General features: G+C 41.8%; 1 protein-coding gene across 13 annotated transcripts in view; it reads right to left on the bottom strand.

Moving 5' to 3' along the window:
* Positions 1 to 26,376, bottom strand: part of TENM4 (teneurin transmembrane protein 4) — a 750,083-nt gene that overhangs the window by 40,610 nt on the left and 683,097 nt on the right. For 11 of the 13 annotated variants that reach the window (XM_039384005.1, XM_039384003.1, XM_039384001.1 and 8 more), the window contains 6 exons: positions 24,378 to 24,521; positions 23,108 to 23,357; positions 20,580 to 20,600; positions 14,120 to 14,352; positions 4,465 to 4,619; positions 473 to 1,350 (listed from right to left, as the gene is read on the bottom strand). In XM_039384005.1, the coding sequence (XP_039239939.1) occupies positions 473 to 1,350; positions 4,465 to 4,619; positions 14,120 to 14,352; positions 20,580 to 20,600; positions 23,108 to 23,357; positions 24,378 to 24,521 (1,681 nt within the window). The remainder of the gene's footprint in view (positions 1 to 472; positions 1,351 to 4,464; positions 4,620 to 14,119; positions 14,353 to 20,579; positions 20,601 to 23,107; positions 23,358 to 24,377; positions 24,522 to 26,376) is intronic. The other 2 variants (XM_039384006.1, XM_039384008.1) reach the window with 1 other exon arrangement.

The raw sequence follows: 26,376 nt of genomic DNA, 5'->3' as shown, positions 1-26,376 counted from the left end.
CGGAATTGAGTAACCCATTAATTACAGAATTGTTTCCAGAGTAAGCTGACATTAGTCACTGCCAGTTGTCATTCTACATCAGACATTTCAAACAAGTACAAAAAAGACACTGCAGCATAGGAAGTAGGTAAAAAGCTGTGAAAAAGAGGATCTAATGGAACTTGGCTTTCAAAGCCAAGAAAAATTCTCTGACATGCAACCTAAATCCTGACAGTTAAGAACTGGGTGTCCAAATCACTTAGAAAAACTAAGCAGAAACTCTGTCTGACTCCTGACTTGGTAGAGGGAGCTTATTCAAGCTCTAATACACATAACTACCAGCATCTACTGTTTTTTGTGTGAAATCTAATATTCTCTGTTCTGGCATTTTATTTGGACAATAATTCTGATCAGGGAATCAAATTTTACCAGCCTTGCATGGTTCAGAGAGCACAGAATGAAGTCAGCAGCCCAATATTCATAATATACTTACTCATAAAATGTTGTCCAACCATTTTCATTGCTTTTAGTGGCAAGGAGACCGGAGTTGCCGTGGTAAGTCATCATGGCCACTTCATGCCCCTGTGTTGTTACACTCTTGAGTGCACTGTTGGTACCAATTGTCACCCAGTAGACTTGGCCATCGGGCACCACCAGCCAGAGGGGCATCCCTGTGGAATCTCTTCGGATATTGACTAAATTTCCATTATTGTCAGTGATCAGGGTTATATCTCCATCTCCAGAATAAGTAAAATTGTAAAGATAATCTCCAGTGGTAAGGCTCTGGGTATAAAGGTGCTTCCCACTGGTGTCAAACAAGTAGAGTTCCTGGTCTATGGGCGAGGATAACTCATATAGATTTTGTGTGTTGAGGAATGGCTTGTTTTTCCGAATAAAGCGGATTCTGATATTTCCAAGATCAGCGACATACAGCTCCCCATCTGCACACACCGCCAGGGAGGATGGCGCGTTGAGTTTGGCATCCTTGGCATAGCCATCGTCCCCCGAGAAGCAGTCACAGTTAGCGTCGTTCTTGCAGTCACAGCTGCTTGGGGCACCGGCCACGAGGGAAATCTCTCCATTGGTGGTGACCTGCCTGATGCGGTTGATCTTCTTCTCGTCGGTCTCAGCAATGTACAGGACTCCGTTATGGGAGACAGCCAGGGCGGTGGCAGACTCCAGCGTGGCATGGATTGCTACCTTGCTGAGGAGAAAGTGATCCATGCCTGGCACCTGGCAATGCATGGGCCTCCCCGCCACGATGCGCACTTGGTGGTTCTCAGAGATCTGTAGCACAACGTTATTGTCGAGGACGTAGAGTGAATTATCCATGGGATTGACTGCCAGATCCGTGGGCCATTCTAGACGAACCTTAATGGGAAAACAACACAAGGGAATTTTTATAGCAACACATTTTTCCACTGTGTGACTGCTATAAATGAATCACAATGAGGATCTTTCAACATGGATTAAAGGGAAAATGGGTAAAAGGAAATACAACTAATTATTACTCCTTGATAGGGTGGCCATAGAGGACAACCTGGACTGAGAGAGCAGGCTTAGCTCCTGGTCATATGAAGTAGACACATGGGGAAACCCACACGCTGCATTGGAGCAGTGGTGGGAGCAGGGTGATGGACAGAGGCAAACCATTCTGTGATTTCCCTTCTCCCATGCTTTTTGAATTGATGGAACCTGGACATGATAGCAGAGACCTGGGACCAGAAATTCTGCTGTGTGAAGTGCTATAAAATCAGACACACAAAGTAATGATTTTTTTACTAAAGGTTTTTCCACACAAGTGGCTGAGCTCCTCTGGATAAATGACATGGAGGAATAGACACAAAACTGGTGGCTGTGACAGCATGTGTGTATGTCTAAGTTATAACCACCGATTTTCTGCTTTATGCTGCAAAAATGAAAAGTAGCAATTCACAGAAATTCAGGCAATTTCAATTCATGGAGAAAAATACTTGTGCCTTCATGGTAATTTTCACATTTTGTTTTAGCATAATGGAAGAATAGGTTCAAGAGTGACACATCACAGTTCTACACTGATAATCCATATACACAAATGAACTGAAACAGGACTAGCAGCACCACAAGTGAGCACTAGAAGGTCTTTACTTCTAGCTCTGCTTCTGAAAATACACTGTCTTTTCAAGTGAGTCTACTCTTTTAGTTGCCAAACCTAAGAAATGTTTACCAACAGAATTTAGGGTAATTTTTTTTAATAAAGAATTCTGTTATGCATTTTTTTTGATTATTTTATTTTACTTTAGGTTTATACAAGGAAAAAAAAGGTCAATGTTGTGCTCATGGGAACCAACCAGTTCCAGGATTGTTTCTTTGTTTTGAACCTTCTTCTCCCACCATCCATCTCAGTTGCTGCTTCTTCTCATTTATCTGATGTGACTATATTTAGGGGAGTATTTTGCAACCTTACTGGAAGGAGGAGGAGTAGATGCCAGCAGGCTGCAGTCCAGCAAACCATCTCTCACTGTGATTTTATTTAAAACCATGAACAAGAAGAGACCAGGTAAGATCTGGAGGAACACAGGAAATTCCTATTTTTTAAAGCCTGTAGTTGAACACTTCTGCTACAGTCGTGCTTTAATTTTGATGCTTTTCTTCATGTTTAAATCCCTTTTCAACATTTTTTTTTTAAGAGATCAGATGCAAGGTATTTAGTTCATTGTCCCTTCTATTGCCTGGATACGTGAAGCTTATTTTCATGACTAAACAGTGTGCAGAACTCTGTCTACTCTGGTTCTCTGTTTGCAAAATCTCCTTCCTTTTTCTCAGCTCCTGGCCTATTTTAACCCTTCTTGTAGTAAAACATTATAGCCTGTGGTTTTCTCTTTAATAATTCATGCCTCCATCCCTTCCAGTGGTCTTTAAGCTCTGCAGTTCTGAGTTAGCATCAAGAGCTGAGTTTATTCTGAACTGACAAGGGAATTTTCAATTTCTTAAAAACCATTCCTTGTCAACAGTGGCAGCTAAATATTTCATGTCCTCATGTCCCAGGGAGCCTCAGAGACCTGACAGAAAACACCCTTCTAGCCACTGTAAATGATGAAAAGCTGCTTCCCAACCTCGTTTTTATTTTTTAATTAAACTTGTCTTCAGTGTGTTTCTCCAGAACAGGAGTGGTAGGTAATCTGCCCATCCCAGTACAGATTAATCTAAAAATAGCTCCTTGATTTTCTGAAGGGAAAAAAAGAGTCTTCAGCTGACACACGTTCATCTCAGAAGTGTTTAAACATGACATTTGTATACACAGAAGCTACGCAGCCTGAAATTAAATAATTTTTAAAGCCTGATTCCACAATGGTCTTGTGGTAACTGCCCCTAACATTCACATAAAGAAGAAACGATGCTCATAAGATGAAAAACATACTACAGTGTGGCATTTAACCATCCAAATTTGCTTCTATAGAAGGCACAACAGCTTTTAAACTCATAATTTCATCTTGTTCATAAATTGCAGACAGTGGGAACCAGTTGCAAAGAAGCAAGAATGATTTGTCAAATTAGAGGGAAAACCAAGACAAACAGATTCCATATGGGAGCACAGAAATTATCTAGGTAGTTACAAAAAGGAAACCCCATTGACATCTATTGTGGCTGAATAACAGTTCTTAGCCCACCAGCTATGACCTATATTTTCATAGGAGAGGACAACATTCCTGCAGCCAGGCAAACAACAAGTGGCACAAAGGTTTCAAAGGACACTGCCCCTGAACTGGCACAATTTGACAAGTTGGCCAAGGCCCCACAAAATCGAGTGCTGGGCTGTAACAGACTTCTCTTCTGTTCCATCCAGAAGTAAAGCAATCATCACACTGAGATTTCTTTTTCTCTCTTTTTTTTTTCTCTCCACCTTTAAGCAGCAGGACTTAAAAGCCCAGGATGCTGGTAGCTGCAACCAATTTGCAATCTGATGCAATTCAAGATTCTTGTTTTCCTGCTGTTGCTAATTTTGGCATCAAGGCCTCCAATCAGTATTTCCTAGATGTTAATTTGATTCAGGTCTAAAATTATGCTGGGCCAAATTAGGATGAGGGAAAAAGAAAAAAAACCTGTGGTTAGCTAAGATGCCAGAGCATGGCAAATAGTCCTACTGAAATGGCTGCTGGGTCTTTTTAGTTTAAAGCAACTCATTTCTTGATAAATGAGCCTAAAAAAATCCTGTCTTTCTGGGAATCTCTGTCTTCCCACTGACTGGGAGCTCTGAAAGAAGTGTCTTCTGTGCTTGGGACATCTTTAAAATCTCACTTACCAGAAATCTATGAATTAGGTCAGTCAGGAGTTTCCTGCATCTTTAAAGGATCTTTTTGATTCAGTCCTTCTTATATCATAAAATATGTAGAAATGGAATTCTTGAGCCCTTAACTCTTTGACCTGGGGAGGCACACAGCTGTGCAGACAGGGTAAAGGCATAAGCTTCTATTCTATAGAAACACAACCAAAACACTGTCTTACCTGAGAAATGTCCATAACAGAGTCACAACTGAGAGGCCGAGCAGACGTCAAGTCATTGGAACCCAACACAGTTGAGATGATTCCATTCTGATCAATCCGCCTGATCATAGTGCCATCTACAAAGTAAATCAGCCCAAACTTGTCCACAGTGATGCCTGGGGAGGAACAAAGCAAGACAGTCAGATGGCAACCTGACATGAGATGAATAGAAGATGGTGTGTGGTTTGATGCTCATGAAAGAAACTGCTGGTTTGCTTGGGAGCAATTTATTTCATTAAAAGGGATGAGATGAGAGTTGGGTATGTGGGAGTCCTGGTTATCAAGAGCTTTGAATTGGCACCATTCCATAGAAGGCACTTCCAAATGGCATGTGAGGCAATTCAGAAATCCCTGCTCGCTTCTGGAAAAGGGCATGGTATTCAGTGAACTGCTGAAAGGAAAAGCTTTTCTAATAACTGTGTGTCTTGCATTTTCAGAAACCTGGTTTTATTGCTTATGGTATGAATGCTAAGCCATGCACATAAAAACGTTACACTGGTGAATCTTTCAAAACTGATGATGACAAAGGCTGTGAAATATCCATCAGGTCAATCAAATTCCAGATGGATAAATGAGGAAGGATTTTCCCTAAGATAACCCTACTAATCTACAGTGTTTCACCTCTTTTGAACTCTGCTAGTGATTCATTCATTGTCCAGACCTCCTCTGTAGACATATTCCTGTCAGTGGATTTGAGGTCTGCTGACAGCAGTTACCGGCTGCTGATTCTCATTTCCTCACCTGCAGATATGTGCCATTTCACCTCCCCCTAAGCATCATTTCTCATGTATTTGTTATCGTAGCACAACCTCCTTTAATCCTCTTTATTCTGGGCTAGCTATCCTCTGCATCTTCCATCAGAGGATTTCATAGTGCTTTACACTTACTAATTAGATCTCATGCCAGTCTGTGAGTGTGATCATCCTAATTTTACATATCACGAAAGTAACAGATAAAGCAATTCTCACAAGGTCACAGAGAAAGTTCATGACTAAGGCAGGAATAAGAAGTTAAAGGCTTTGTTCACCTCTTCTTTATGCTAGTATAAATTAAAATAACTCCATAGACACTAATAGAGTCATCCATCTCACCTACCCTACAGTGGCAGAATGCCACTCAGCATAATGTTTGAGTGTCTTAAAGACACTAAAAGACTGTAAAGGAACAGAAAATTAATGTAGAAGCCTGTAACATCCTTTTCTATGCAAGGGAGAATTCTACTTGGAATACACAAATATTAGGATCTTCCTGTTTGGTTTCTTTCACTCAGGGTAACAATCACTTGGCAAAAACAGACATCTGCACTATGCATCTAAGCAAGTATTTGGAGCTTTTCCAATCGGTGGAGAGAAAAATCTACTTCGAGAGTGCAATTCATATCTCCCTAAAGCACATATCCCCAGGAGATTATATGAATCCTGCTAGAAATACCTTTTCCTCCCCATTGACTATAAAAGGAGACTACAGCAAATATCTCCAAAGGAAACATTTATTTTGTAGGCAGACTAAATTAGTGAGCTGAATCCTCACTAGACTGTTTTTTTGGCTGTTATCATAGTGACAGAAATGATGGAAAATCTGTTTCAGATAGAAAGCTTTTAGAATGTTTGAGGAGTGATCAGATCTTGTGTTTCTGCAAAATGCTGTTTTACAGCCAGATCCCCTTGTTTGAAACATTTACCCTCAGTCTCCATGCACTGTGAGCTCTGCTATGAACTACAGATGCAGCAGTTTACAGATCAAAAATTCTAGATTTTCATAGAGCAGGGACTAATCCTCTGATTGCTTTGGCAATTAAAAGCATGGCCTTCAGCCAGTGCTGTAACTATTGCATGGGCTGGAAGCAATGGGGATAGGTAATATGTGGAAAAACATATCATATTTGGTTATATGGAAATCCACAGAAGATAATCTGGCCTGGAAGGAAAACCTCAGACCTACGTGATTGCTTGAGAGACAGAACTTCTCCATTGGGCTGAGGAAAAGGAAGGGATTCAGACATGGTTGCAACCTGTTACTTCAAAGTCAATTAGGAGTCCGGGAACTGATGTTTCAGGTCACTGAGCTGAATGGGAGCCGTTTGTTATTGCCAGGAGGTAAAACCAGCATTTTGTTACTTCTTTGTAACATCTACCTGTTTGAAGGGCATCATTTTGACCTGGACTGGATAGCTGACCATCAGAGCAGTGCGGTTTCAGAATAGCATCTAGGGCAGTGAGAAAAAAAATTACTTGCTGCATTCAAGATGAAGTTCATTAATTTTAGAGGGGATTATACAGCAGGATTGCTGAGATAATGGATGACAGGACTGAATGACCTAAAAGATGGCTTCTAGTCTTACACTCTAATACCTATGTTTAACTCATGGCAAGATAGGACTGATCTTTGCAGGACCATGAAACAAGAGTCTCAAAGAGGAGCAGAAGGTAACAGCTGCACATATAAATTTACTGAGGGTGGTGAGGCACTGGCAAAGGTTTCCCAAAGAAATTGTGGCTGCCCCATCCCTGGAAGTATTCAAGTACAGGTTGGACGGGGCTCTGAGCAACCAGGAAGGTGTTCCTGCCCATGTCAGGGGGATTGGAACTAGATGATCTGTACAGTCCCTTCCAACCCAACCACTCTGTGATTTGATAAGTGTTATGGGAGAAGTCACAGTAGTGGTGCCCACTTGTTCTCACTATACAATAAAAATACATCAGTTGTATCTTAGCACTTTGTCAAGTGCTTGCAGAGGGATCTGACAGTACAAGCATCAATATCTCACTGGCATCCATGGTTTTCTGGAAGCTGTCTTCACCTACCATGAGATGTGTCAGCACTGTGCCCTGGCTGGTGCCCTGTCCAATGAGTCATCCAGGATACTGGCACATGTCACCTGTTGCTGGCATCTGCTGTTGAAGGTTACTGATCCTCTAATTATTTTGCCAGCGTAAGGGCAAGTTCTTTCATGTTTGCTGGTACTTGCTTGACAACTAGGAACACAACTGAGCTCTTTAAGCAATATGGTAGATGTGCTTTTTCGGAAGAGGCATGATAAAGGGTTTAGTTGATCTTAACTGGCTTTTATCAAACACGAGAGTCTCTTACCCATTCCTTGGTTCACAACAAGTATTTTTTAGGGTGTCTGTCCATTAGTTTGTGTGACAAGCCAAAAGCCAGTGAAGGGTGGCAGGCTGGATAATGTGATTTTAAATAGGCAGAATTTTCTCTCTTACCTAGTTCCATATGTATTGGATTGGACTTATCAGCAGTGTATGCTGACAGTCGCTCAGTGTGTGCAATGCCGGGGTTTGATGGCTGATCTGATTACCCAGTTACAGCAATAATAACTTGGACACACTTTGGTTCTTGAGCCAGCTCTGATCACTTGATAGAGCACAACCTCATTTTGCATTCCAGCTTAGACAAAGAGCTTACACACCTGAGTAAGTTAAAGTGGGATAGCAAAGTTACCACTTATCACCCTGCTCCAGGGCAATGGCATGTATGTGTTCTTATCACAGAGCACTTTTCTGTTTATCCCTCTTTCATGGAGGTTAAGCAATCTCAATTGCCTCACATTTCCTGAGATGTTCTCCAGGGAAGCAGAGTTTCCAGTTTGCCAAAGCCCCAAATTCCTATTTGCACATGCTCCTCCCATGGCATCTACTCCAATTCCTTCCTAACTTAAGCTGATTGTCTTGGAATCAAAATTAATTACAGAGAGGAGCCCTGCTCTCCCACAGACAAGTCTTTGGACGGATGACTTCTGTGAAGAGGAAGAGAAGCATCTCGTGGTTTCTTTGCAGCAGATTGTAGAGGTTAGATTGGACCTTTCTGTGTTTCCTTTCTGATAATGGCACAATTCCAGTGCTGAGAGCTGGCTCCTGCAAATGGGCACAGAAATGGGTAATACACATGTTACACTTGTTAAGCCAAAGGCCTTGGCATGCTTTGGCAGAAGGCCCCTCTCATGTTTCCATAGGAACACAAGGGAATTAAAGATTTTCAGCATATAGCTCAAAGCTCAACCTCACAGCTTCTGAGAGGAAACATCTGCTGCCACTACCCAGGTAGCGTTGCAGAACTTTAGGTTCTGAGATATGAAATACATACATTATGAAATCATGCTGGCTCCTCTTGGATAAACAGAGATCTCTTAAGAAACAAGGGCTTGTAGCCCCATTTGCATCACACCAGTGAGTTGCGATGATAGAAAGTTGTGACATGATGACATTTGCTTGAAATGTCAGGACCTTGTAGCGTGAAGAGGTGACACCACAATGTTATGCTTCAAATAGCTACTGGTACATGGTGAGTTTGTCCTAGAATACAAACTGCTAGAAGTGATTACATTGTGCATCTAGCTCTAGTTAGGAAAAACAGAAGGGGAAAAAAAACCTTTTAACTAAAAAAAAGGTGCTTAAAGAAATCTAAATTTAAAGCTTTCTTGTCTGACTGGATGCTGAATGACCGAGTCATAAAATGGTAGATGAAAATCAATGTCAATAAACACAGAGGAATTCACAGGGGAAGGAGAAAGCCTAACTACCCATATGCAGTGGCAATCTGAAAAAGAGCTCACAGGAATTCCCACAAAAAGTTTTCTGCAAAGATCAGCTTTGTGCTCTGCACTGGTCAAGGAGGGAACTACAGGCAAAGATTAGGAAAGGCACAGGGAGAAGAACAGTTAACAGTGATCTGGCCTCAAAAGAACCACCCTTTTTCATGACCTCGTTAAAGAAACTGTGGAAATTATTAGCACAGGGTGCCTGGAAGAACAAAATTAGGTTTTTAGTGAGGTTTCTAAGCAAATTCATGGTGGCATCTAAGCATAAGTCCAAGTGCAATCTCTTCAGAAAGTCCCTTAGATGTTGATGACTAGCATCTGGAGTGACAGCAGAGAAAGACCCCTCTATCACTGACCACTCATGTGAGACCATTCACACACTTCCCTGTGTGACTTTTTGGCCACAGTAAGAGACAATATATTTTCTTCCCTCAGCCTCTGGTCTTCCCTGAAATGGTCCTTCTATTATTATCTGATAATGAAAATGTTAACAGATTCTGGAGGGTTGAGTTTTTTCATTTAACTCTGTCAAACTCTCGAACACTTAGCAAACAACTGAGATTTTGTTTACACATTCAGCAGGACACAGTGAAGGAAGCAATCTGTCCCCAAATTAATTACTTCATTTTGCATTGGTGTTATGGTGCTAAATGAATGAGATGCCCTCTCCCTCCCCACATCCCTTCTGAAGCCTTCTTCCTATTTTGTCAGTCTTGTCACTGCAATTTCTCTTAATTGCAGGCTCCATGGTAATTTCTCTGGCACAACATTTTCGCGAGAAGAACCACTGGTGGGTACTCAGATGAAAAGAAATGCTTTGACAAGCTGAAGTTTTAATTTTTCTTTAGATTGCTTGTAGAAGAGGATCATTATTAGCAGATTATAATTAGGAAGTGGTAACACTTTAATTTGCAAGGATATATTGAAATTCATTAGCATCCAAAAGCTTTGCTGTGCACTGTGGCAAATGAATTGGAAATATCAGACTGGGTCCTAATAGCTGTGATAAATACCCTGACCAAACCACTGCCACCCCTATTTCATCCATGGATCTACCTGTCCTATGTTTGTGTAGCCTACCTTTAATAGAGAAGCCAAAGATAGGTGAAGTGTGAAATTCTTGGAGGGTTTTATCTCTCGTAATGTCTTTTCTAAGCTGATCATCTAAAGGGAGTTCTCTCTCCTTCAGTGAAGTGAGACAAGAACCTCTATCCAGAAGGTACTTCAAAGAAATGTATTGACAGGATAAGGAATAATGGTTTTGAACTAAACCAGGGTGGATTTAGATTATAGATCAGGAAGAAATTTTTCCCTGTCATGGTGGTCATGGTGGTGAGGCACTGGAACAGCTTGCCCAGAGAAGCTGTGGCTGCCCCATCCCTGAAAGTGTTCAAGGCCATGTTGGACAGAGTTTTGAGCAAGTTGGCCTATTAGAAGGTGTCCCTGCCCATGTCAGGGGGGTTGGAACTAGATAATCTTTGAAGGTTCCTTCCAACCCAAACCATTTAATGATTCTAAGAAATTATCCACTCTGAACTCAGGGGAGTTGAGGTGAGAACTGGAAGAAATGATCAAAACTATGGGGAAAAGGTTGCTGCTCAGAAAGTAGAGAACCATTCTGAACAATGTTTGCTGCAGTGGAGACCTCATTCTTCAGGTTATCAGATCCAGGAGGAGACCTGTATTCCCAGAATGTGGTTCATACCACTTGAATACATGCATTGGCATAGAACAAACCACCTTCAGAGTACTAGTTTCTTTCCATTGACAAGAGAGCCAAAAAATCTGCTTAGACCAGAGGTTTGGCTGGTCCAAGAGGCTAAAAGTATATTCAAAAGTATATGTTGACAACTCATGACTGATTCTCATGAATTGCAGTTTTTCATCTGGCAGGAGGGTATTCCCTCAGTCTTTTCCAGCAAGCTGCAAATATCAGCTAATTAAAACATCATGAAAGGCAAGACTTTGATTCCTTATAATTTTTGAAAAAGTGAAAAGTTGTCCTTAAAATACAGAAATCCTACTTTGCATGAAGCAATTATGTTCAGAGAAAAAAACAGCTCTAGCCTTAAAAAGTAGAGTCTTGTGAAAAGCTTGAGAATTCTTGAAGAACTGAACTTTCTAAGTCCTTCCCTGGCCACCTGATATCTCCCACAGCTACAGAATTGTTTCTGAATTTCCTCTGACCATTTTCTTATGAGTGTTTATTTGCCTGCCAAGACAGGGAAGCAGAGGGTCGCCTGAGAGCACTGGTTACTTTTACAATAAATCATTTTTATTTTGAACTATTATGAAATACGATCATATGAAGGAAGAGCATTTCTAGTTTTTCCTGCTAGGATGAACACCGTGAAACTATACACGATGGTGACGTTACATTGTCAGCACGAGTTTACACTGCTCATCGTTTATTGAGGTGAATGGGGAGTGAGTCACGTCTGTCACAGCGATTGCCTCAGCAGACTTCGCAAACTCGGGTTAGAATCAGATCAGGGAACACTGTTTAGGAACTTTCCAATGGCAGTGTGGGCTTTCTGGATTATTATTTTCTCGTTGTCATTCTGTTTTGCGTAATTTCCTCTTTTACCTTCCATTTACTTCTGTTTTGTGGAATTTTGAAGCTGTGAAGAATGAATGCATGAACTATTTGAGAATCTTGCTGTTATAAGATTGAGGTGGGAGAAGAGCCTCCTGAGTGCTTTGATTGCCAACAAGAAGGATTTCAGTGCTGAAAGCTTTGAACTCTGTTTGCTATAGCAAAGCAGAAACGTAAGTCATCTAAACCTTGCAATATCCACCCACGGAGGGAAATTAATAATATTCTTCTTATCTTGTACAAGAGAGAAAAGAAGTCCAACAAAAGTTGTGGGTTACTTTTTTTTGGTACTGGTTGAACTTCAAAATGGTGCAGTAAGCTGGATTACAGATTTCTGGATTCCCTGATCTCATGACTCATCTGCTGGACTGCCTGAATCTCTCTGCCCAAGTCACTTTTTTTTTCACTCAGCCTTCTCATTTCAGTGAGACCATTTCTATACTGCCACCTGACCACAAGTAGTTGTTCCCTTTCTATACCTGTGCTTCTGGCAATACTTTAGCCCAATATAATGGTCAACTCATGGGATTCTGGAGTGCTTGGAAACCATGACAGGTTCTTTGAACATTACAAGGGTAGAAGTTTGGCTTTTGATGCCTTTTGGCAAAGAAAACAGGTTTCCCAAGGTATATTTTTCTGCATCCTGCCAGGAAACAGATAGCCAACATGTAACTAAAAAAAAAATTAAAAAAATCACAACTAGACCTGACACAAAAGGTCACTAAATCAGTTTGGGTTTCTTGGATTCAGTAACAACGTCATCTCTGTGTCATGAGAAATAAGTTCCTAAGAACTACGGAATCATTGAATGGTTTGGGTTGGAGGGCACCTTAAAGATCATCTAGTTCCCAACCCCTGCCATGGGCAGGGACACCTTTCTACTAGGCCAGGTTGCTCAAAGCCCCATCCTGGCCTTGAACAACTTCCAGGGATGGGGCATCCACAGCTCCTCTGAGCAACCTGTGCCAGTGCTTTACCACCCTCACAGTAAAGAATTACTTCTTTATATATAATATAAACATGCCCTTCAGTTTGCAGCTATTCCCCCTTGCCCTATCACTCTATGCCTTTATCAAAAATCCCTCTCTAGCTCTCTTGGAGCCCCTTTAGGCACTGGAAGGGTCTCTAAGGTCTCCCCAGAGCCTTCTCCAGACTGAACAACCCCAACTGTCTTTGCCTTTCTCCATAGTCTAGCCAAGAAAAGAAACAACAACTCAGCTGACTTCATCTTGTCTGCTCTTAATGAAATAACTTACCATAGAATCATAGAATGGTTTGGGTTTGAAGAGGCCATTAAAGGCCATCTAGTCCAAACCCCCTGCTGTGGGCACGGACATTTGTTAAACGACCCCCAGGTTTTGCTGGCAGATTGCTTTACAAAGAGGTTGGGATAAGCTTGGACATTGCCGTGGCGAGGAAGGAGGGGACTACCACCCCCTGACGCAATGGAAAAGAAAACCTGCAGCACACTGATGTCAAAGCCAAGAACCTATAAATAACTCCTCACACTCTTAACAGCTGGGCAAAAGAAGACATATAACAGGCAAAAATGCCATATCTGAAACAACATTCCTGCATGGGCATCCTTCTTATCCCTCTACATAAACACTGTTGAAAGTGTGTGCAACAACAGTACCTTCCACCTCATCTCTATACCTCCTGAGTGTTTTTTTTCCAAGGAGCTGTGGACAGCTGGGAGGAGCGACATCCTCCATCTGCAGAGCTTGTTACCTTGAGACTGCCAGACTGAAGTCTTGGCTACACACAGGAGTGCATATGTTTGGCTAAACCTGTTTTGAACAATTTATTTCACAGTCATGAAGGCTGTGTGATGCTTTCATTCAGATTTGACTGTGCTTTTATCTCATTTCAGTATGTTTGAACCAGGTGAAGTTACGATGAATTGGACCATTACCATATCAAAATTAGTATCCACCCCTATAGGATTTAAGCTGGATGCCATGACATATAACATAAATGTCTAAACCTCAGTTTACGTATCTCTGAGCTGTATGTTGGTTTTGCTGCCATTTTATATATATATCTATGTCAGTGGTTATAAAACTTTTTTTTTTAATGCCAAGAAAGCCTCAGTGAACTGGATGTTAGTGAATCCAGTCCAGGTTGGGATGGACCAAGTGCTGTTGGTAAGGAGGAGTAGTGGCTAAATGGCTATAAAAGAGATGGATGAATTTATTCTATTGCCCTATGGGCATGTGCCCATCACTACATCCCTCTGGTTTGGCACTCCTCCCAGCCACATCAATATGAAGAACCAAGACAGGACTGGCTGAGGGTGAGACATAATTATTTCCAGAAGCAAGCCCTTAGGATGTGTTTGTGGGGAAAGCTTGCAAAGTCTGAGAGTATTTTCTGGACTGGAAAGGAGAGCAGTCTCCAGTGTGACTAAACAACCTGCTTTCAAGAAGATCCCTTTAAAAAAGCCTGTGAAGAAGAAGCAGTCTCACCCCTGGGATTTGTAAGGGTGGCATCAGTGCCTTTGCCTCCATCTCCGCAGCGGGTATCATCGAATGGGAGGCACTGATCCCCAGTTCCAGCCAAAACCTCTGAATTCTTCACAATGTCTTTCACTGATGTGGTTGACTTGATTTTATAGATACGTCGGCTGTTGGTGTCGGAGAGGTAGATGGAGCCGGTGATTGGATCTGTGGTCAAGTAATACTTATGAGCTGGGCTGTGGCTGAAAAACAAGGGTATGACATTATTAATTTTTTGGATTATTTGTTTCCTTGAGACAACAGGCAATGCAAGCACTTTAGAGAGTAAAAACACACAGGGTAGAGAAACACTGGGAAAGTGAAGGAGTGCTGTATCGGATAATGTTAGAACAGGGTGTGTTAAAGCACAGGATCCTGATCGCTGTGTCGGGAGTGCTCTCTAGCATGGAGGGAAGCAACCAAAGGAAAGGGCTCTCTGACCTGAGCCAAAATCAGGCCAGGAACTACCAAAGGTTGAGTCCCAGTGACTGTGTTTGCTTAATTTACTTGTTATAGCTATAGTCCTGAAACCGGTGTTAGTGCAGTGCCAGAAAGTGAAGGGAAATGAACACTAGGGAAATAGAACAAATAATAATAAAAAAAAAAATCTGCCCTCCCAACAAAGATCCTAATGCAAACCCTAAAAGCACTCTCCCTGTATAAAGCACCTGAAGACACATCCTGCAAGATCACTTCATCAAGGCTCATTTGGTGCTCTTGCTGACTCCAGAAAAGATTCTGAAGTGCTGTACTGCCCTGGCAAAGATTAAGGGAATCCTACCATTGAATTCAGTTGGCCCTCAATGATGAGAGAAACAAAATAATTCCCTGAGTGGCACATTTTTCCCAAGTAATGCATGAACCGGGATTAGGCTGAGGAACCCTAACATTGGTCCCCTGTTAAACCCCATTCACTCACTGCTTCCTTGGACATAAAAAAAAGGGTGGCTGAGGAAACAGCGTGAGCAGACAGAATGATAATGTTTTTAGCTCCACAAATGCAACACTAAATGAGCTCAAGACAGAAGAAATTAATAGACTAAAATCCACTTTATGGAAAGCATCCAATGGGACTGGCCAGAAAAAAACAAACAGATGAGTTTAGACATAACTTAAAAAACTGTCTTGCAAGAATTTTACCTATAGTTTAATATAGATACTTAAGCTATTAACTTCCTTTATTAAGTGTTTACTACTAGTGTGTACCGAACTGTATCTCTTCTAAGCCTGAAACCAACGGATTAGACTTGTAACCCCTGCTGCATAGGTCTCCTTCCTTTTAAGGAAAGGCTAAGTAATAATTAGAACAAGTATGAAAGTGTCTACTTGTCATGGTTTGAGAGCCTCAAAACTTCAAGGGTCACCACCCCCTGGGGTTTTACCATTTTATAACTTCAGGGGGGAAAACTGTTTCCCCCCACCACACTACTATTCTCCAGAACACTTCCAAGCTGTCCAAACTCATCAAGTCCCAAGAATTCATAAAAAAAATCTAGACCATAGTTCACTATTTTGCACTTAGTGGAACTGTTCCAGGAGAAGATGGTTAGAGACTTGAGTGTCAATCACAGTTGACTCTATTCCTCAGAATAAAAAAATTCTTTTGTCTTTCAACCTTTATGTTAGGAAAATAAACCATTCTTCAGACATGTAAAAACTAGTGAATTATGCTTGGCTTAAAAAAGCAGTAAGTTAGATCTTCATTCAAATTACTTAATACTTTATGGGGGGAGACGGCAAAGCACCTTTCTGATTTATTCTTGAATAACCCTTGTGATTTATCTTACCAAAGTCTGAATAGATTTCATCTCCGCAAATGACACTGATTCTTGCTAAATAAAATGCTCTGGCCTTCGAGACAGCTCCAGCCTGACAGTTCAGTCACCATCTGTATTCCTTCCCAATGACAGCAGGCTGGGAGGGTATTATTTCATTTACCTGCATGTCACTCACACTAAGCAAGTGGTTTCAACCCCGGTGGAAGAAATTCCCTGTGGGAATCCATCATCCATTTTGATCAGGGCCTTACATTTTCTGCTGACTGTCCTAACAAAGCCCAGCTGAAAGTCAGCTTTTGAGCTGTTCATAATCTGTATTTTGCATGACAGGTGGACAAGAGGAGGACAGTTTTGATGGCACACTGTAATCCTTTAGCATCTTTGCCTGTCAAGCACAGAAACCTTTCCCTGAGTCTTACACTAGGCTATCAGCAGATGGGCAAAGGCAAATTTTGACTTCCTCAAAGAAGAAGAAAAATGTGGGCAGAAATGGAAGTTCCTGCTCCCCTCTCCCACCACTATCATTGTGATTTATTTTTGATTTCACCGCCTCACTCTGGTGCATTTTATTATTGATTACAACCTTCTGTAAAAAAGAAAGATCTTAAAACTCTTTCCTATTCCCAGCTCCTGTGCAGAATAGACACTAAAACAAACTGTTGATAATAGTCAAGCTGGAATTTACTCCACTAGCCTCTGCCAACAGTTTTCAATGCTATATGGGGAAGGTGTCTGCCCTTGCATGAATTGCACAGTGTTACACACTGAATCTTTTCTTTATCACTTTCAGATCTTTCAGGATGAGAGATGTTAAATAAACATGTTAGTCATGTAAAAACTCCCAGACTGCTTCCCTTCATCTGTGATAATGCATGAGCACTGCAGCCAGGAACACTGGGCCTTTGTTTTTTATTTAAAGTCACAATCAATAGGCAAATCTAAGTGGTAAATTGGACTGAACTGAACAACAACTGAAATAAATCTGCCTGGGGTGAAGCAGAGAAGACTTTCATCCTCTCTCATTGCTCAGCTAGACAACGGCCCAAAACAAAAGACAGGACTTTTTACTATTCAGCAAACATAATCAGTTACAGTATTTGTAGTCTTAGAATATTTATCCTTCATATTGACTCTATTACTAGAAAAGGACTGTGGGGGAAGAGCTGATATCCCATTCAGAGTGTTCCTTTAGCTATTACACTTTTTTTAGAAGAAAGCCTGAGCATTGCATTGATATTTTAAGCCCCGGAAGCAACAACCTGAAGTTTCAGGGATGGGGTGGGCTGGTCCCCAGCCAAGAACAGACACTTTAGTGGGTATTTGTGGGCACGATGGTGTAGTCACTGGGAATGAGGACAGTTTCATAGGCAGAAGTTCTGCATGCCAAAGTGAAATGGAGGTGATATTGCTTTCCTGAATGCTCGTGATACAGTGATGTGCTGGCAAATTATAGGGAAAGCTTCCAAGTCCACAGTGATCCCTGTTGTTCGGGGTTGCATATAGGCTCTCCCACACATCTGTCTTGCCCCCTTACATTTTCATTCTCATTGTCTGGACAGGATCGTGCCAGTACCATTTGGGGAACTCTGCAGGTACACCAAGGAACTCAAACTCCATTTTAAAGTGCTTGTGCTTTACATGATTCCTTATACAGACACATGGGGAAGGAAAGGGATAAAAAGTTGGGTGAACATGCAGAGATGTGACACATGGATTGCTTCAGCTGTACTATGATAGATGCACAGGCTTTGAGCAAAGGCTGATATTATCTCTTTGGGCCCAGAGCCCATGTTTTGGAGGAGTCTGAGGAAGGAACCTCCTGCTCCAGAGTGGGAAGCCAGTGAGAAAAGGGACAGGGTCCCTGGTTTCAGCCAGTTCCTTACAGTACGTCAGCACAGCAAACTGCACCTTTTCATTGGCTTCTCAAAAATGCCAGGGTATTCATATCACCAGATGGTTACAAGGTGGATGCCTAGTATCAGATGGTATCAGAGCTGGCTGCCTTAACTCTCTTTACAGGCAGTGGAGAGAAATATAATCTTTTTGGGTAAGACTTGCCTAACTATTTTCAACATTTATTTTACAAGATGAACTGCATCTTAGTTTCTCAAATACAAAAGCATCTACCACCTTCTCCAAGGACAACTTTTATTATTGGTAACAGTACAGCTCTGGCTCCCACTGTGGTCAACAGACAAGAGCAGTCACACACCAAAATTATTTACCCATAAACCACTGATCTGAATAAACCCCTGGGGCTTCTTTAAATCTGATGTCCCTCTTTAAAGACATGAAACCAACTCTAACATTTTCTGTGCCAGCTACCCACTTCCCCTGTGAGCGTTGCTGGCCACATGCATTTGCTGGTGACTAAAGAACCACCAAATTCCTGCAGCCAACCGGCTTTTGTTCAGTGGGGCTGTTTCCATGGCTCCATGCTAAGCACCCTGCAGCTTAAAACCAGAGGATTTTATTGTAGCTTGTGTGAGGTACTGGTCTTTTTTCCCTGGGTGACATTCAGTAGATTAATAAGGAGGCCACACAGCGCAGTGAGCTGAATTTACACTTGGCCTTTTAGTGTTTGCAGTTTGTGTGTGATGCCCAAAGCTCTTCTAGTGTCACACACTGGATAATAAAACTTTATAACAGTGCCATAAGCCAAGCCAATGACCGCAAAACACTTTTGATCTGATCCTAGGGCAGTTTTCTGGGATCTCTCTCTTTGCCACTAATTGTAGATTTGTGTCTCTAAGGTATGAATGGAAACAAGAAAGGAAGAATAAATTTAAGTGTGGCCACTTTTTGCATATTTTCAAGACAGAAATGCCTCACTGCCCTCCACGTTCCTGCAGAGTAGGTATCATTATTTAGTAATGCTTTTTGGCTTTCCCTTTCCCCTGCACTGAGGAAGCTTTTGCATATGAATTTCAGCTTTTCCAAAACACTAAGACTCAGTCCTGTGGATCTCACCCTTTGCACTGTTGACCTTCATCGGTGTTAAGTTTAGGACCTTCCAGTTCAGAGCACTTGAGCTTTAGCTGAGACTACACCCACTCATTTCCCTGTGGCTCAGGAATGAAGAGGCTTTCTAACAAGAAATATTATGGCAAATGACACAGAATAGACACTAACTCAGATAGGTGGCTCCCTTAATGTAGTAACAGATGGGAGTATTTGATCCGGATCTCCTCACCTCCTCCCTCCCTGATTCCCCTTTGGCCTGCATTGGAGCAGGCGTGTCTTGGATTTCTTTCACTTAATCTCTCAGTTTTTAGGAACTGCCTAAATGCTGAAGCCCTACCAAATTTGTAAGGCTCTGATGGCATCTACAGCATTTGTGACCATCCATATTTCTTCCCTGAGTTACTGCTTTCATATATAAAACCTCTTCTCAAAACAGGTATTCAGATGCTGCCCTTCACAGACAAAGCAGGTGCACTTTAGTGGCTGTGTACTTCTTGGGCATTAAGGATATAACCTGGCTGTTCCAAAGAGAAATGAGTTTTTCTATTGCCTTCAAATGATGTGAAAGAGGAGCTGGGGGCTGGAACTCAGCCTGATGAAGACAGTCAGTGAAAAGGTCTTGAGTACCAACCTCCCAGCCCTGCTAATAGATGCTTTGGGCCAGTCCATTATGCCGTGAAGCTCAGCCCTTCATTATTGTTCTGGCAATAAGACAAAAACCCAGTTTCTACTCCATTTCATTTCCAGGCATGCAGATAAAAGGAACATTTCTGGTTTTGCATAGCCTCTATGAAGTCAAAGAAGCAGTACATGAAAAGCATGTAGCAAGAAAAATCCCCAATCCCAAATACAAAAGAAAACTAAACACACACACGCAAAAAAAATCCCAGCTCCACAGTCTAAGCTTCTAATTTAGAAAAGCAACCAGGGAGAAGGATGGGAAACCTGTCAGAGTCAGAGAAGTCGTTGTAAACACAGGCAGTGACAGGAAGCTGACATTTTCCGGAATGAAACTGATTGGATCAAACCCACTGAAACTCCAGTGAACCCAAGTGACAAATATTCTTAGTGACAAAGCTCCAATTTAGGAGTCTTTCTTTCAACTTGTTTTCTTGTCATTACTCTTTTTTATTACATTTCCTGGCTAAGGTTCTGAGTTGCACTACCTCCTATCTGAGCCTGACAGACTTTCACGTGCCAAAGCTCTCTATGAAGAGCTCAGACTGAAAAAGTTACTAAAACTTACTTCCCCCAGTGGGTGGTGCTGGGGGACATATGGATCTTCATTATGCCCATGAAACGCCCCAAACTCAAAAGGAAGAATTTTCACTGTATGAGAATTATTTTTGCATCCTAGCTATTCCAGTGACCTGTATCCTGATGCTGTTCCCATTGTACTTTCTTGGTTAATTCCCACCCGTTTTTCCTTCCCCCCTCCTCCTCTTGTTACCCTGCTTCTCCTGCCTGTACTTCCCCTGTCTCCAGCTATAACAGCTCATGCAGAAGCCTGCACAGCTCAGCATTGTGATTAATGGCTCCCAGTTCTGATGACTGATTGCCTATGCCAGTTTTAATCATGCCAGCTTCATTTGCTATTGAATCATCTGGAAATGGCACTTGTGGCTCACTGTGTAACAACATGCAACAAGACAGGGAGCAGCATAAGAATTCTCCACTGGTTGGCTTACCTATGTCTGAAATCTTTATTTCTGACAGAAGACAGGAAAGCAGGGAATAGAAGAAAGAATGAGGTGTTAGCAGCTTGGTTCGATGCATTATTAGCAGATTGAAAACTTGACAGTAACTGTATCATACAATGCAATAATAAATAAAGACTTAGCTGGAATGACACTGATGTATTTTATATTGGATATTACTTGGCAGTGAGCTCACTCATGTACTGCTGCATATCACAAAGGAAGTGTGATCTCACCTGCTTGGAGTTATTCACTTACGTAAGAGATAGGACCAGGCAGATTTTATCATTGAGTGCAGCACTGAACTAAACAGATGTAGATGCAGATATCTTTACAGTTTTTTTCACTCTCAGTGAAAGAAACACCTTGTGATTTACAAAGGTAACTTAAGAGTTGCACAGTTATGGGTGGCAGTTCATTGCCATAACCTCGTGAACTCCTGCCCAGAGGACTGAAATTATGCTGAGCTGGACATTTTTCATACATCTAAGTTACATACCCAGCTGCAGCTATCTACAACCCACAGTGCATTTGCTTTCCAGAACACTACACTCAAAAACCACCCTCCCAAACAAACCCCAGAGCCAAATAGTGAGGATGTTAATCTCAGAGGAGATGCTGATCTGAGAAGACACAAGCAAACTCCATTTAGTCCAAATGCAATGGCTTTCCTCCACAGCTTTTAGCCAGCCGACATCTGAACCCACTTACTTTATAGCACACCAGAGTGAAGAAATGTTTATTAGATCCAGTAACCTAAGTGTTTGCACAGATGAAGCAGCAATCGTTCCAGCAGATTTAACTCTGGAGTAAATTTAACTCTGTGGCTCTACACAACAGCCAGCAAGGCCACTCTGTCAAGGCTTCCAATTTTCTCTTTTCCAATGAGAAAATACTCTGCAAAACCTCTGAGGGGTCTGGTATTTCCACTGACAATGAAACAGGGATTGGGGTTTAAAACTGTACTTCTGGGACTGAAATATTAATCCCACTCAGTTGCAATGGGATCTGGGTTTACCTAGACTCTTCTGGAAATCTCACCTTTGGTCATTAAAATAATTTTCTGGCACTGGAATAATATTACATTCTTTAACGAGGACCAGGTCTGAAGGTTTATTCCAGCTTCCCACCTTACAAACATGAGAGATATTATGTTCTCATGTATCAGGAAACAGAATAGCAAGAATAAGGTTCCTGCTTGTTTACTCAAAAGGTACCCCAGTCCTCTGAGGTGTGTGTACCAAGGTAGTTTTCTGTAAGCTCCAGACGTGTGGTGGCTGGCTGGGCTTTTTTTTTTCCATACAACATGATCTACAATGATGGTTCTATGTGCCAAATAAAGACCTTCAGCAAGGTTTAATAATTATGGTATATTTGTAAAGGAGGGATTAGTGGGGTCTTGCGTGAATTTTGCTGCAGTCCTTGCAGAAATGAAGTCTTATGTTTGTCCTCAGTAGGGATATTAAATCTGAGTAGAGGAGGGAGGGTCTTACTTTGCGGAAGATTCGCATTTTCAGACCAGATCTTGAACGGTAAATGGGAATGTTGAACCTTCCTACCATGCTAACTTCATACTGACTTCTCAGGACCTGAGTTCAGGCCTGTCACAGAGAAGATTCATTCAGAAAGACTCCTTTAGCTCTACCTGACTTTCCTGTAGTGAAGTCATTATTAGCAGATTGAAAACTTGACAGTAACTGTATCTTGTCTGGCCACACAGAGCCCAGAAGCAGGCCCCATTGAGTTGAAGTGGATAATTGTATTTATTGTGGAAATTCTGGATAGGAAAAATATCCCCAGTGAGGTCAATTTGAAATGTGGTTCAGTCACAATTTATTTCATTTTCTCAGAATGTGTAACAAATCCATACTTTTCCCTCTGCTTCCTTGTTTTTAATGAATGTTCCTCCCCATTCCTCTCTATTTCTTCTAACACATTTTTTTTGCTTTGTTATTTGGGGTTAAAAGGAAGCTCTTCACTTTCAGATGCTCCATCTATATGTTCAGCCTGACACTGCTGTTCAGTTGGGAACTGAAGGGGGCTGATACATTTGTCACCTCAAAACCAACTTGAAAATCCCAGTCTGTGACTGCCTAGAGTGATCATCTTGTCTCAATTATGAATGGTTATCAGTCTTGACTAAACTACATATGATCATCAGTGCTGTGTCCTAAGTTTAGATTATCTCAGAGGCTGCTTGTTAACTTCCAGAATTCCCACTGGTTTCTGACTACAGGAAAAGGCAGAGATCAGCACAGCTTGATTTAGCAGCACAGAAATGTGTCAATACTTTTGGGGTGTGATTCAGTTCTGTAAGAACTTGTTAGGCCTGTGTTTCTCTGGTGTAAATCAAAGTCAGCAGAGTTGCAGAAGAGGCAAATCTGGACAGCTTTTTCTCTGTTTTGCTGGGTTGTTTGCTTTTTTTTTCCCAAGAGTTTTGCTCATTTTTCTTTTGGGTACATAAGATTTTCGCAGAACTTAAGAGCATAATTCTAACAGCCACATTCAGCACAGTGTACCTCAGCTCCAGTATGTTGGTGACATTGCCAGAGGGAAAGATCCTTCGGATGTAGTTGAAATCTCCAACATAAAGGCTTCCATCAGACCCACATGTTAGGGCAACGGGAGCCAGGAGTTTGTTCCCATCTGCCAGACCATTGCAGCTTGGACAAGAAATGCTACGTCTGCGGCCGTTGCCCATAATGCTTCCAATTACAGGCGGCTGCTGGGAAATGAACTGGTTTTCCCCATTTCCTTTGTGCAAGATGCCTAGAGAGAGAAAACAGTAATAAGGAGATTAAAGAGAGACAGGGAAACTGAGACCAAAAGCAGCACAAACTGACAATGCTGGATGCCAACTGGAGAATTTGTCAAGTAGCAAGGACTTTATCATCTTTCATAGTATTGTTTTGTGATGGTTTGAAATGAGGAGCCCCTTATCTGAATTAAGTATTTTTTTTTAGACCCATTAAATTTCCTGCAGAAGAAAAATGTGTAGGGAGAACATGATCGTCTTTACCTTTGAATGAAATACACTTTTCAGCATCTCATGAACTTTTACCTGCCCTTTCTGCGCCTCCTTGCCCTGTAATTTGCTGTCTACCAGGCAAAAAAAAGAAATTACATAGCTCATGGAGAGATAAGGGACAGGAAGACCATGGGACATTCTCTAGAGCCATGTTTCATCTGCAAAGTTTTAGAAGAGCTCTGCTTATGTTCCCTCTAAGTGCAGTGCTCTCAGCAGTGATGTGGGCTGAATTAGACGTTTGCTCCCATACCACTGCTATTATCCAGAGGGACACAGTGCTTCCGCCTTTTAATATGTTCTGATCAGCTTTTAGGTCTCCCTGCTGCAGTCCTCAGCAGTCTTCAAGGACTCTGGAACTTTCCATTCTCCCTTATGACCCATGAAGCCTCTCATTTTGCAAGTACACCAGCACACTGGAGGACGCGTCTGGGTGGATTAATGCTCAGTGACAGGTCCAATCTGAATAGGCTCCCCTTTGTTATTTTAGGAATATTTTCTTTGTTAATACCCTTGTTTTGCAACATCACAAAGTTAGACAGGCCAACCTTCAACTAATTCATGATGGCCACCTTCTTTTACATTTTTTATACCAAATCACTTCTAAATGTAGGTTACTAGAAATAATTTGTTAGTAAAACACATGAGAGAGCACATGTGTTGGTCAGGTTTCTTTTAATTCCTTTTCTTGTATTCTTAGTGAAAAAAAGAAACCAGGTCTTGTAATGCTGCATTATTCCTGCTATGTGCCACTGACAACCTACCACTTTGTATGTTGAGGGCATGGTGTTTGTCCAGGGACCATCCTCCAAGTTTGGAAGCATCAATTTCATAACCCTGGAGCACAGCTGTCCTCTTCTCCCACAGAATCAAGTCTGGACAGGATTCATACTCATAACCTACTGAAACTGTGAACAAGAGAGAAAGAAAAGGCCCCCCCAGATGAGCAACCCAGAAATGCAGTGCCAGGACACACAGAGTCTCAACTGAGCAGGGGTAGGAGCATTTCTACAGGTGACTGCTAATTTAATTGAAAACATGTCATCATGATAATGCACAGTCCTAATATTTTTTATCTTTAAAAAGTCCATTCTGCATTTAAAAAGGTCAATGCAGTTGTAAATGCTGGGCAAATGTGCTAAAAATTTAAAAGGCACTGTTTTAAAGACATATTTTAAAACAATGGATATTAGGATTGGGACTTGATGATCCCTGGGGGTCCCTTCCAACTCAGGATATTCTTTGATTGGAGCGTGTAAACCACTGCTGGACTCCCACATGGGAGAATTTTACTTCTACCTACTTTCACTGGTCAAAGACTGCATGTCAGGAACTTGCTAAAAATCATGATCTTTCTTGGAAAGTAAGGACTTGCACGATTGATGCATGGGGCAGCAAGTCCCTCAGAGGCAACAGTCTCAGACCAGGGTGACTTGTGGTCACTGTTAATGTCAAAACTTTGCTTGCTGGGATGCCTAATCAGAGCCGTTCAGGAGAAACTCCACTGAACGTGCTGGAGTTGCTTGAGTAAAATTATGTCAGTAGAAGGAAAATGATGTTTTTGACAGAATAATGACTCCTTTATGATTTTCTCAGAAGAAGCAGGACCAGTTTCATTGGTCTGCTTTTCTTTAATCTTTATAGCTGAAGCAGAGCAGAACTGCAAGTTCCACACAAATGAAAAGCAATTACATAGATCTTTTTTTTTTTTACTAGAAAGAAATAAAGATCTGATCTTACAAATTTCCTAGCCTCTTTGAAAAGTGCTGAGCACTGAGAGAACTCAGGATTCCCCATCAAACATAGCCTTTTGCAGAATCAGACTGTATCAGAGGAAGATATAAGTAAGGTTATGAAGGCTCAATATTTTCCACTGTTCTAGAAATGCGAATCATTGAAAGCATGACTGCTGATGTCCTGAGACCTGCTTGAGTGCTCTGGGGCTGCAGAGCTGCTTCATGAAGCACTCCAGGACCCACTGCTGATCTAGCATCTTAAAGAGCATGTAAGCATAGTCTTTCAGGATATGCTATGAGGACACATTTCTCAGAGTGGACTCCAAGATGGGTAAGGCTCAGCAGCTTGTATCATCCAGTCTGCTCAAGGCAGTTGAGCCTGAGTGAGAGGAGGAAGGCACTCATTCTTCCTTGTGGAAAAACAGGCATCCTACAGCTCCTCTAAAGGAACTTATCTTCAGTTGAGCTATGAGGCATCAGTAACCATCCTTTTGTCAACAGGAGCTGTATTTGCTGATCTGGGATGTCTCCCATTTTGCTAACACCATTTCCTGGCAGCCTGGAAGGTCTAGTCTAGACTCTGTTGAGGACCTGTAACTGAATCACTTGGTGTTGATGAGATGGGAAGCAATCACTACAGAACCGCATTACCTCTGCTCACTAAACAGTCAGTTTGGGATGGCATTCTTGAGTGGGTTACAAAGGGGAAAATAAGATTAGAGCAATCCTGAAGGTCAGGCAAAAGGAGGAGTTGCAATCAGGGCTCGGTTCTTGGAATTCCATTCAAAGCAGTGCTGACAGTTTTTGGCTATATGTGAGAGGCAGCCAAACGTCTGTAGTCCCAGTTCATTCCTTCTGTATGAATTTGATGGTAGCAGCTCAGGATGTACGTGCTGGGCCATGAGCCAGAGAACAGATAAGTATTCATACCCTGTCCTTGAAAGTGTTCAAGGCCAAGCTGGATGGTGCCCTGGGCAACCTGATCTAATGGGTGGCATCCCTGCCCATGGCTGTCCCTTTCAACCCA

This window comes from Pipra filicauda, unplaced genomic scaffold (assembly GCF_003945595.2).
Source record: "Pipra filicauda isolate LSUMZ 115617 unplaced genomic scaffold, ASM394559v2 scaffold335_size1511353_pilon, whole genome shotgun sequence".
Classification (NCBI taxonomy): Eukaryota; Metazoa; Chordata; class Aves; order Passeriformes; family Pipridae; genus Pipra; species Pipra filicauda.
Note: the sequence above shows the minus strand (reverse complement) of the source record. Positions and strands in the feature narration are given on the sequence as shown.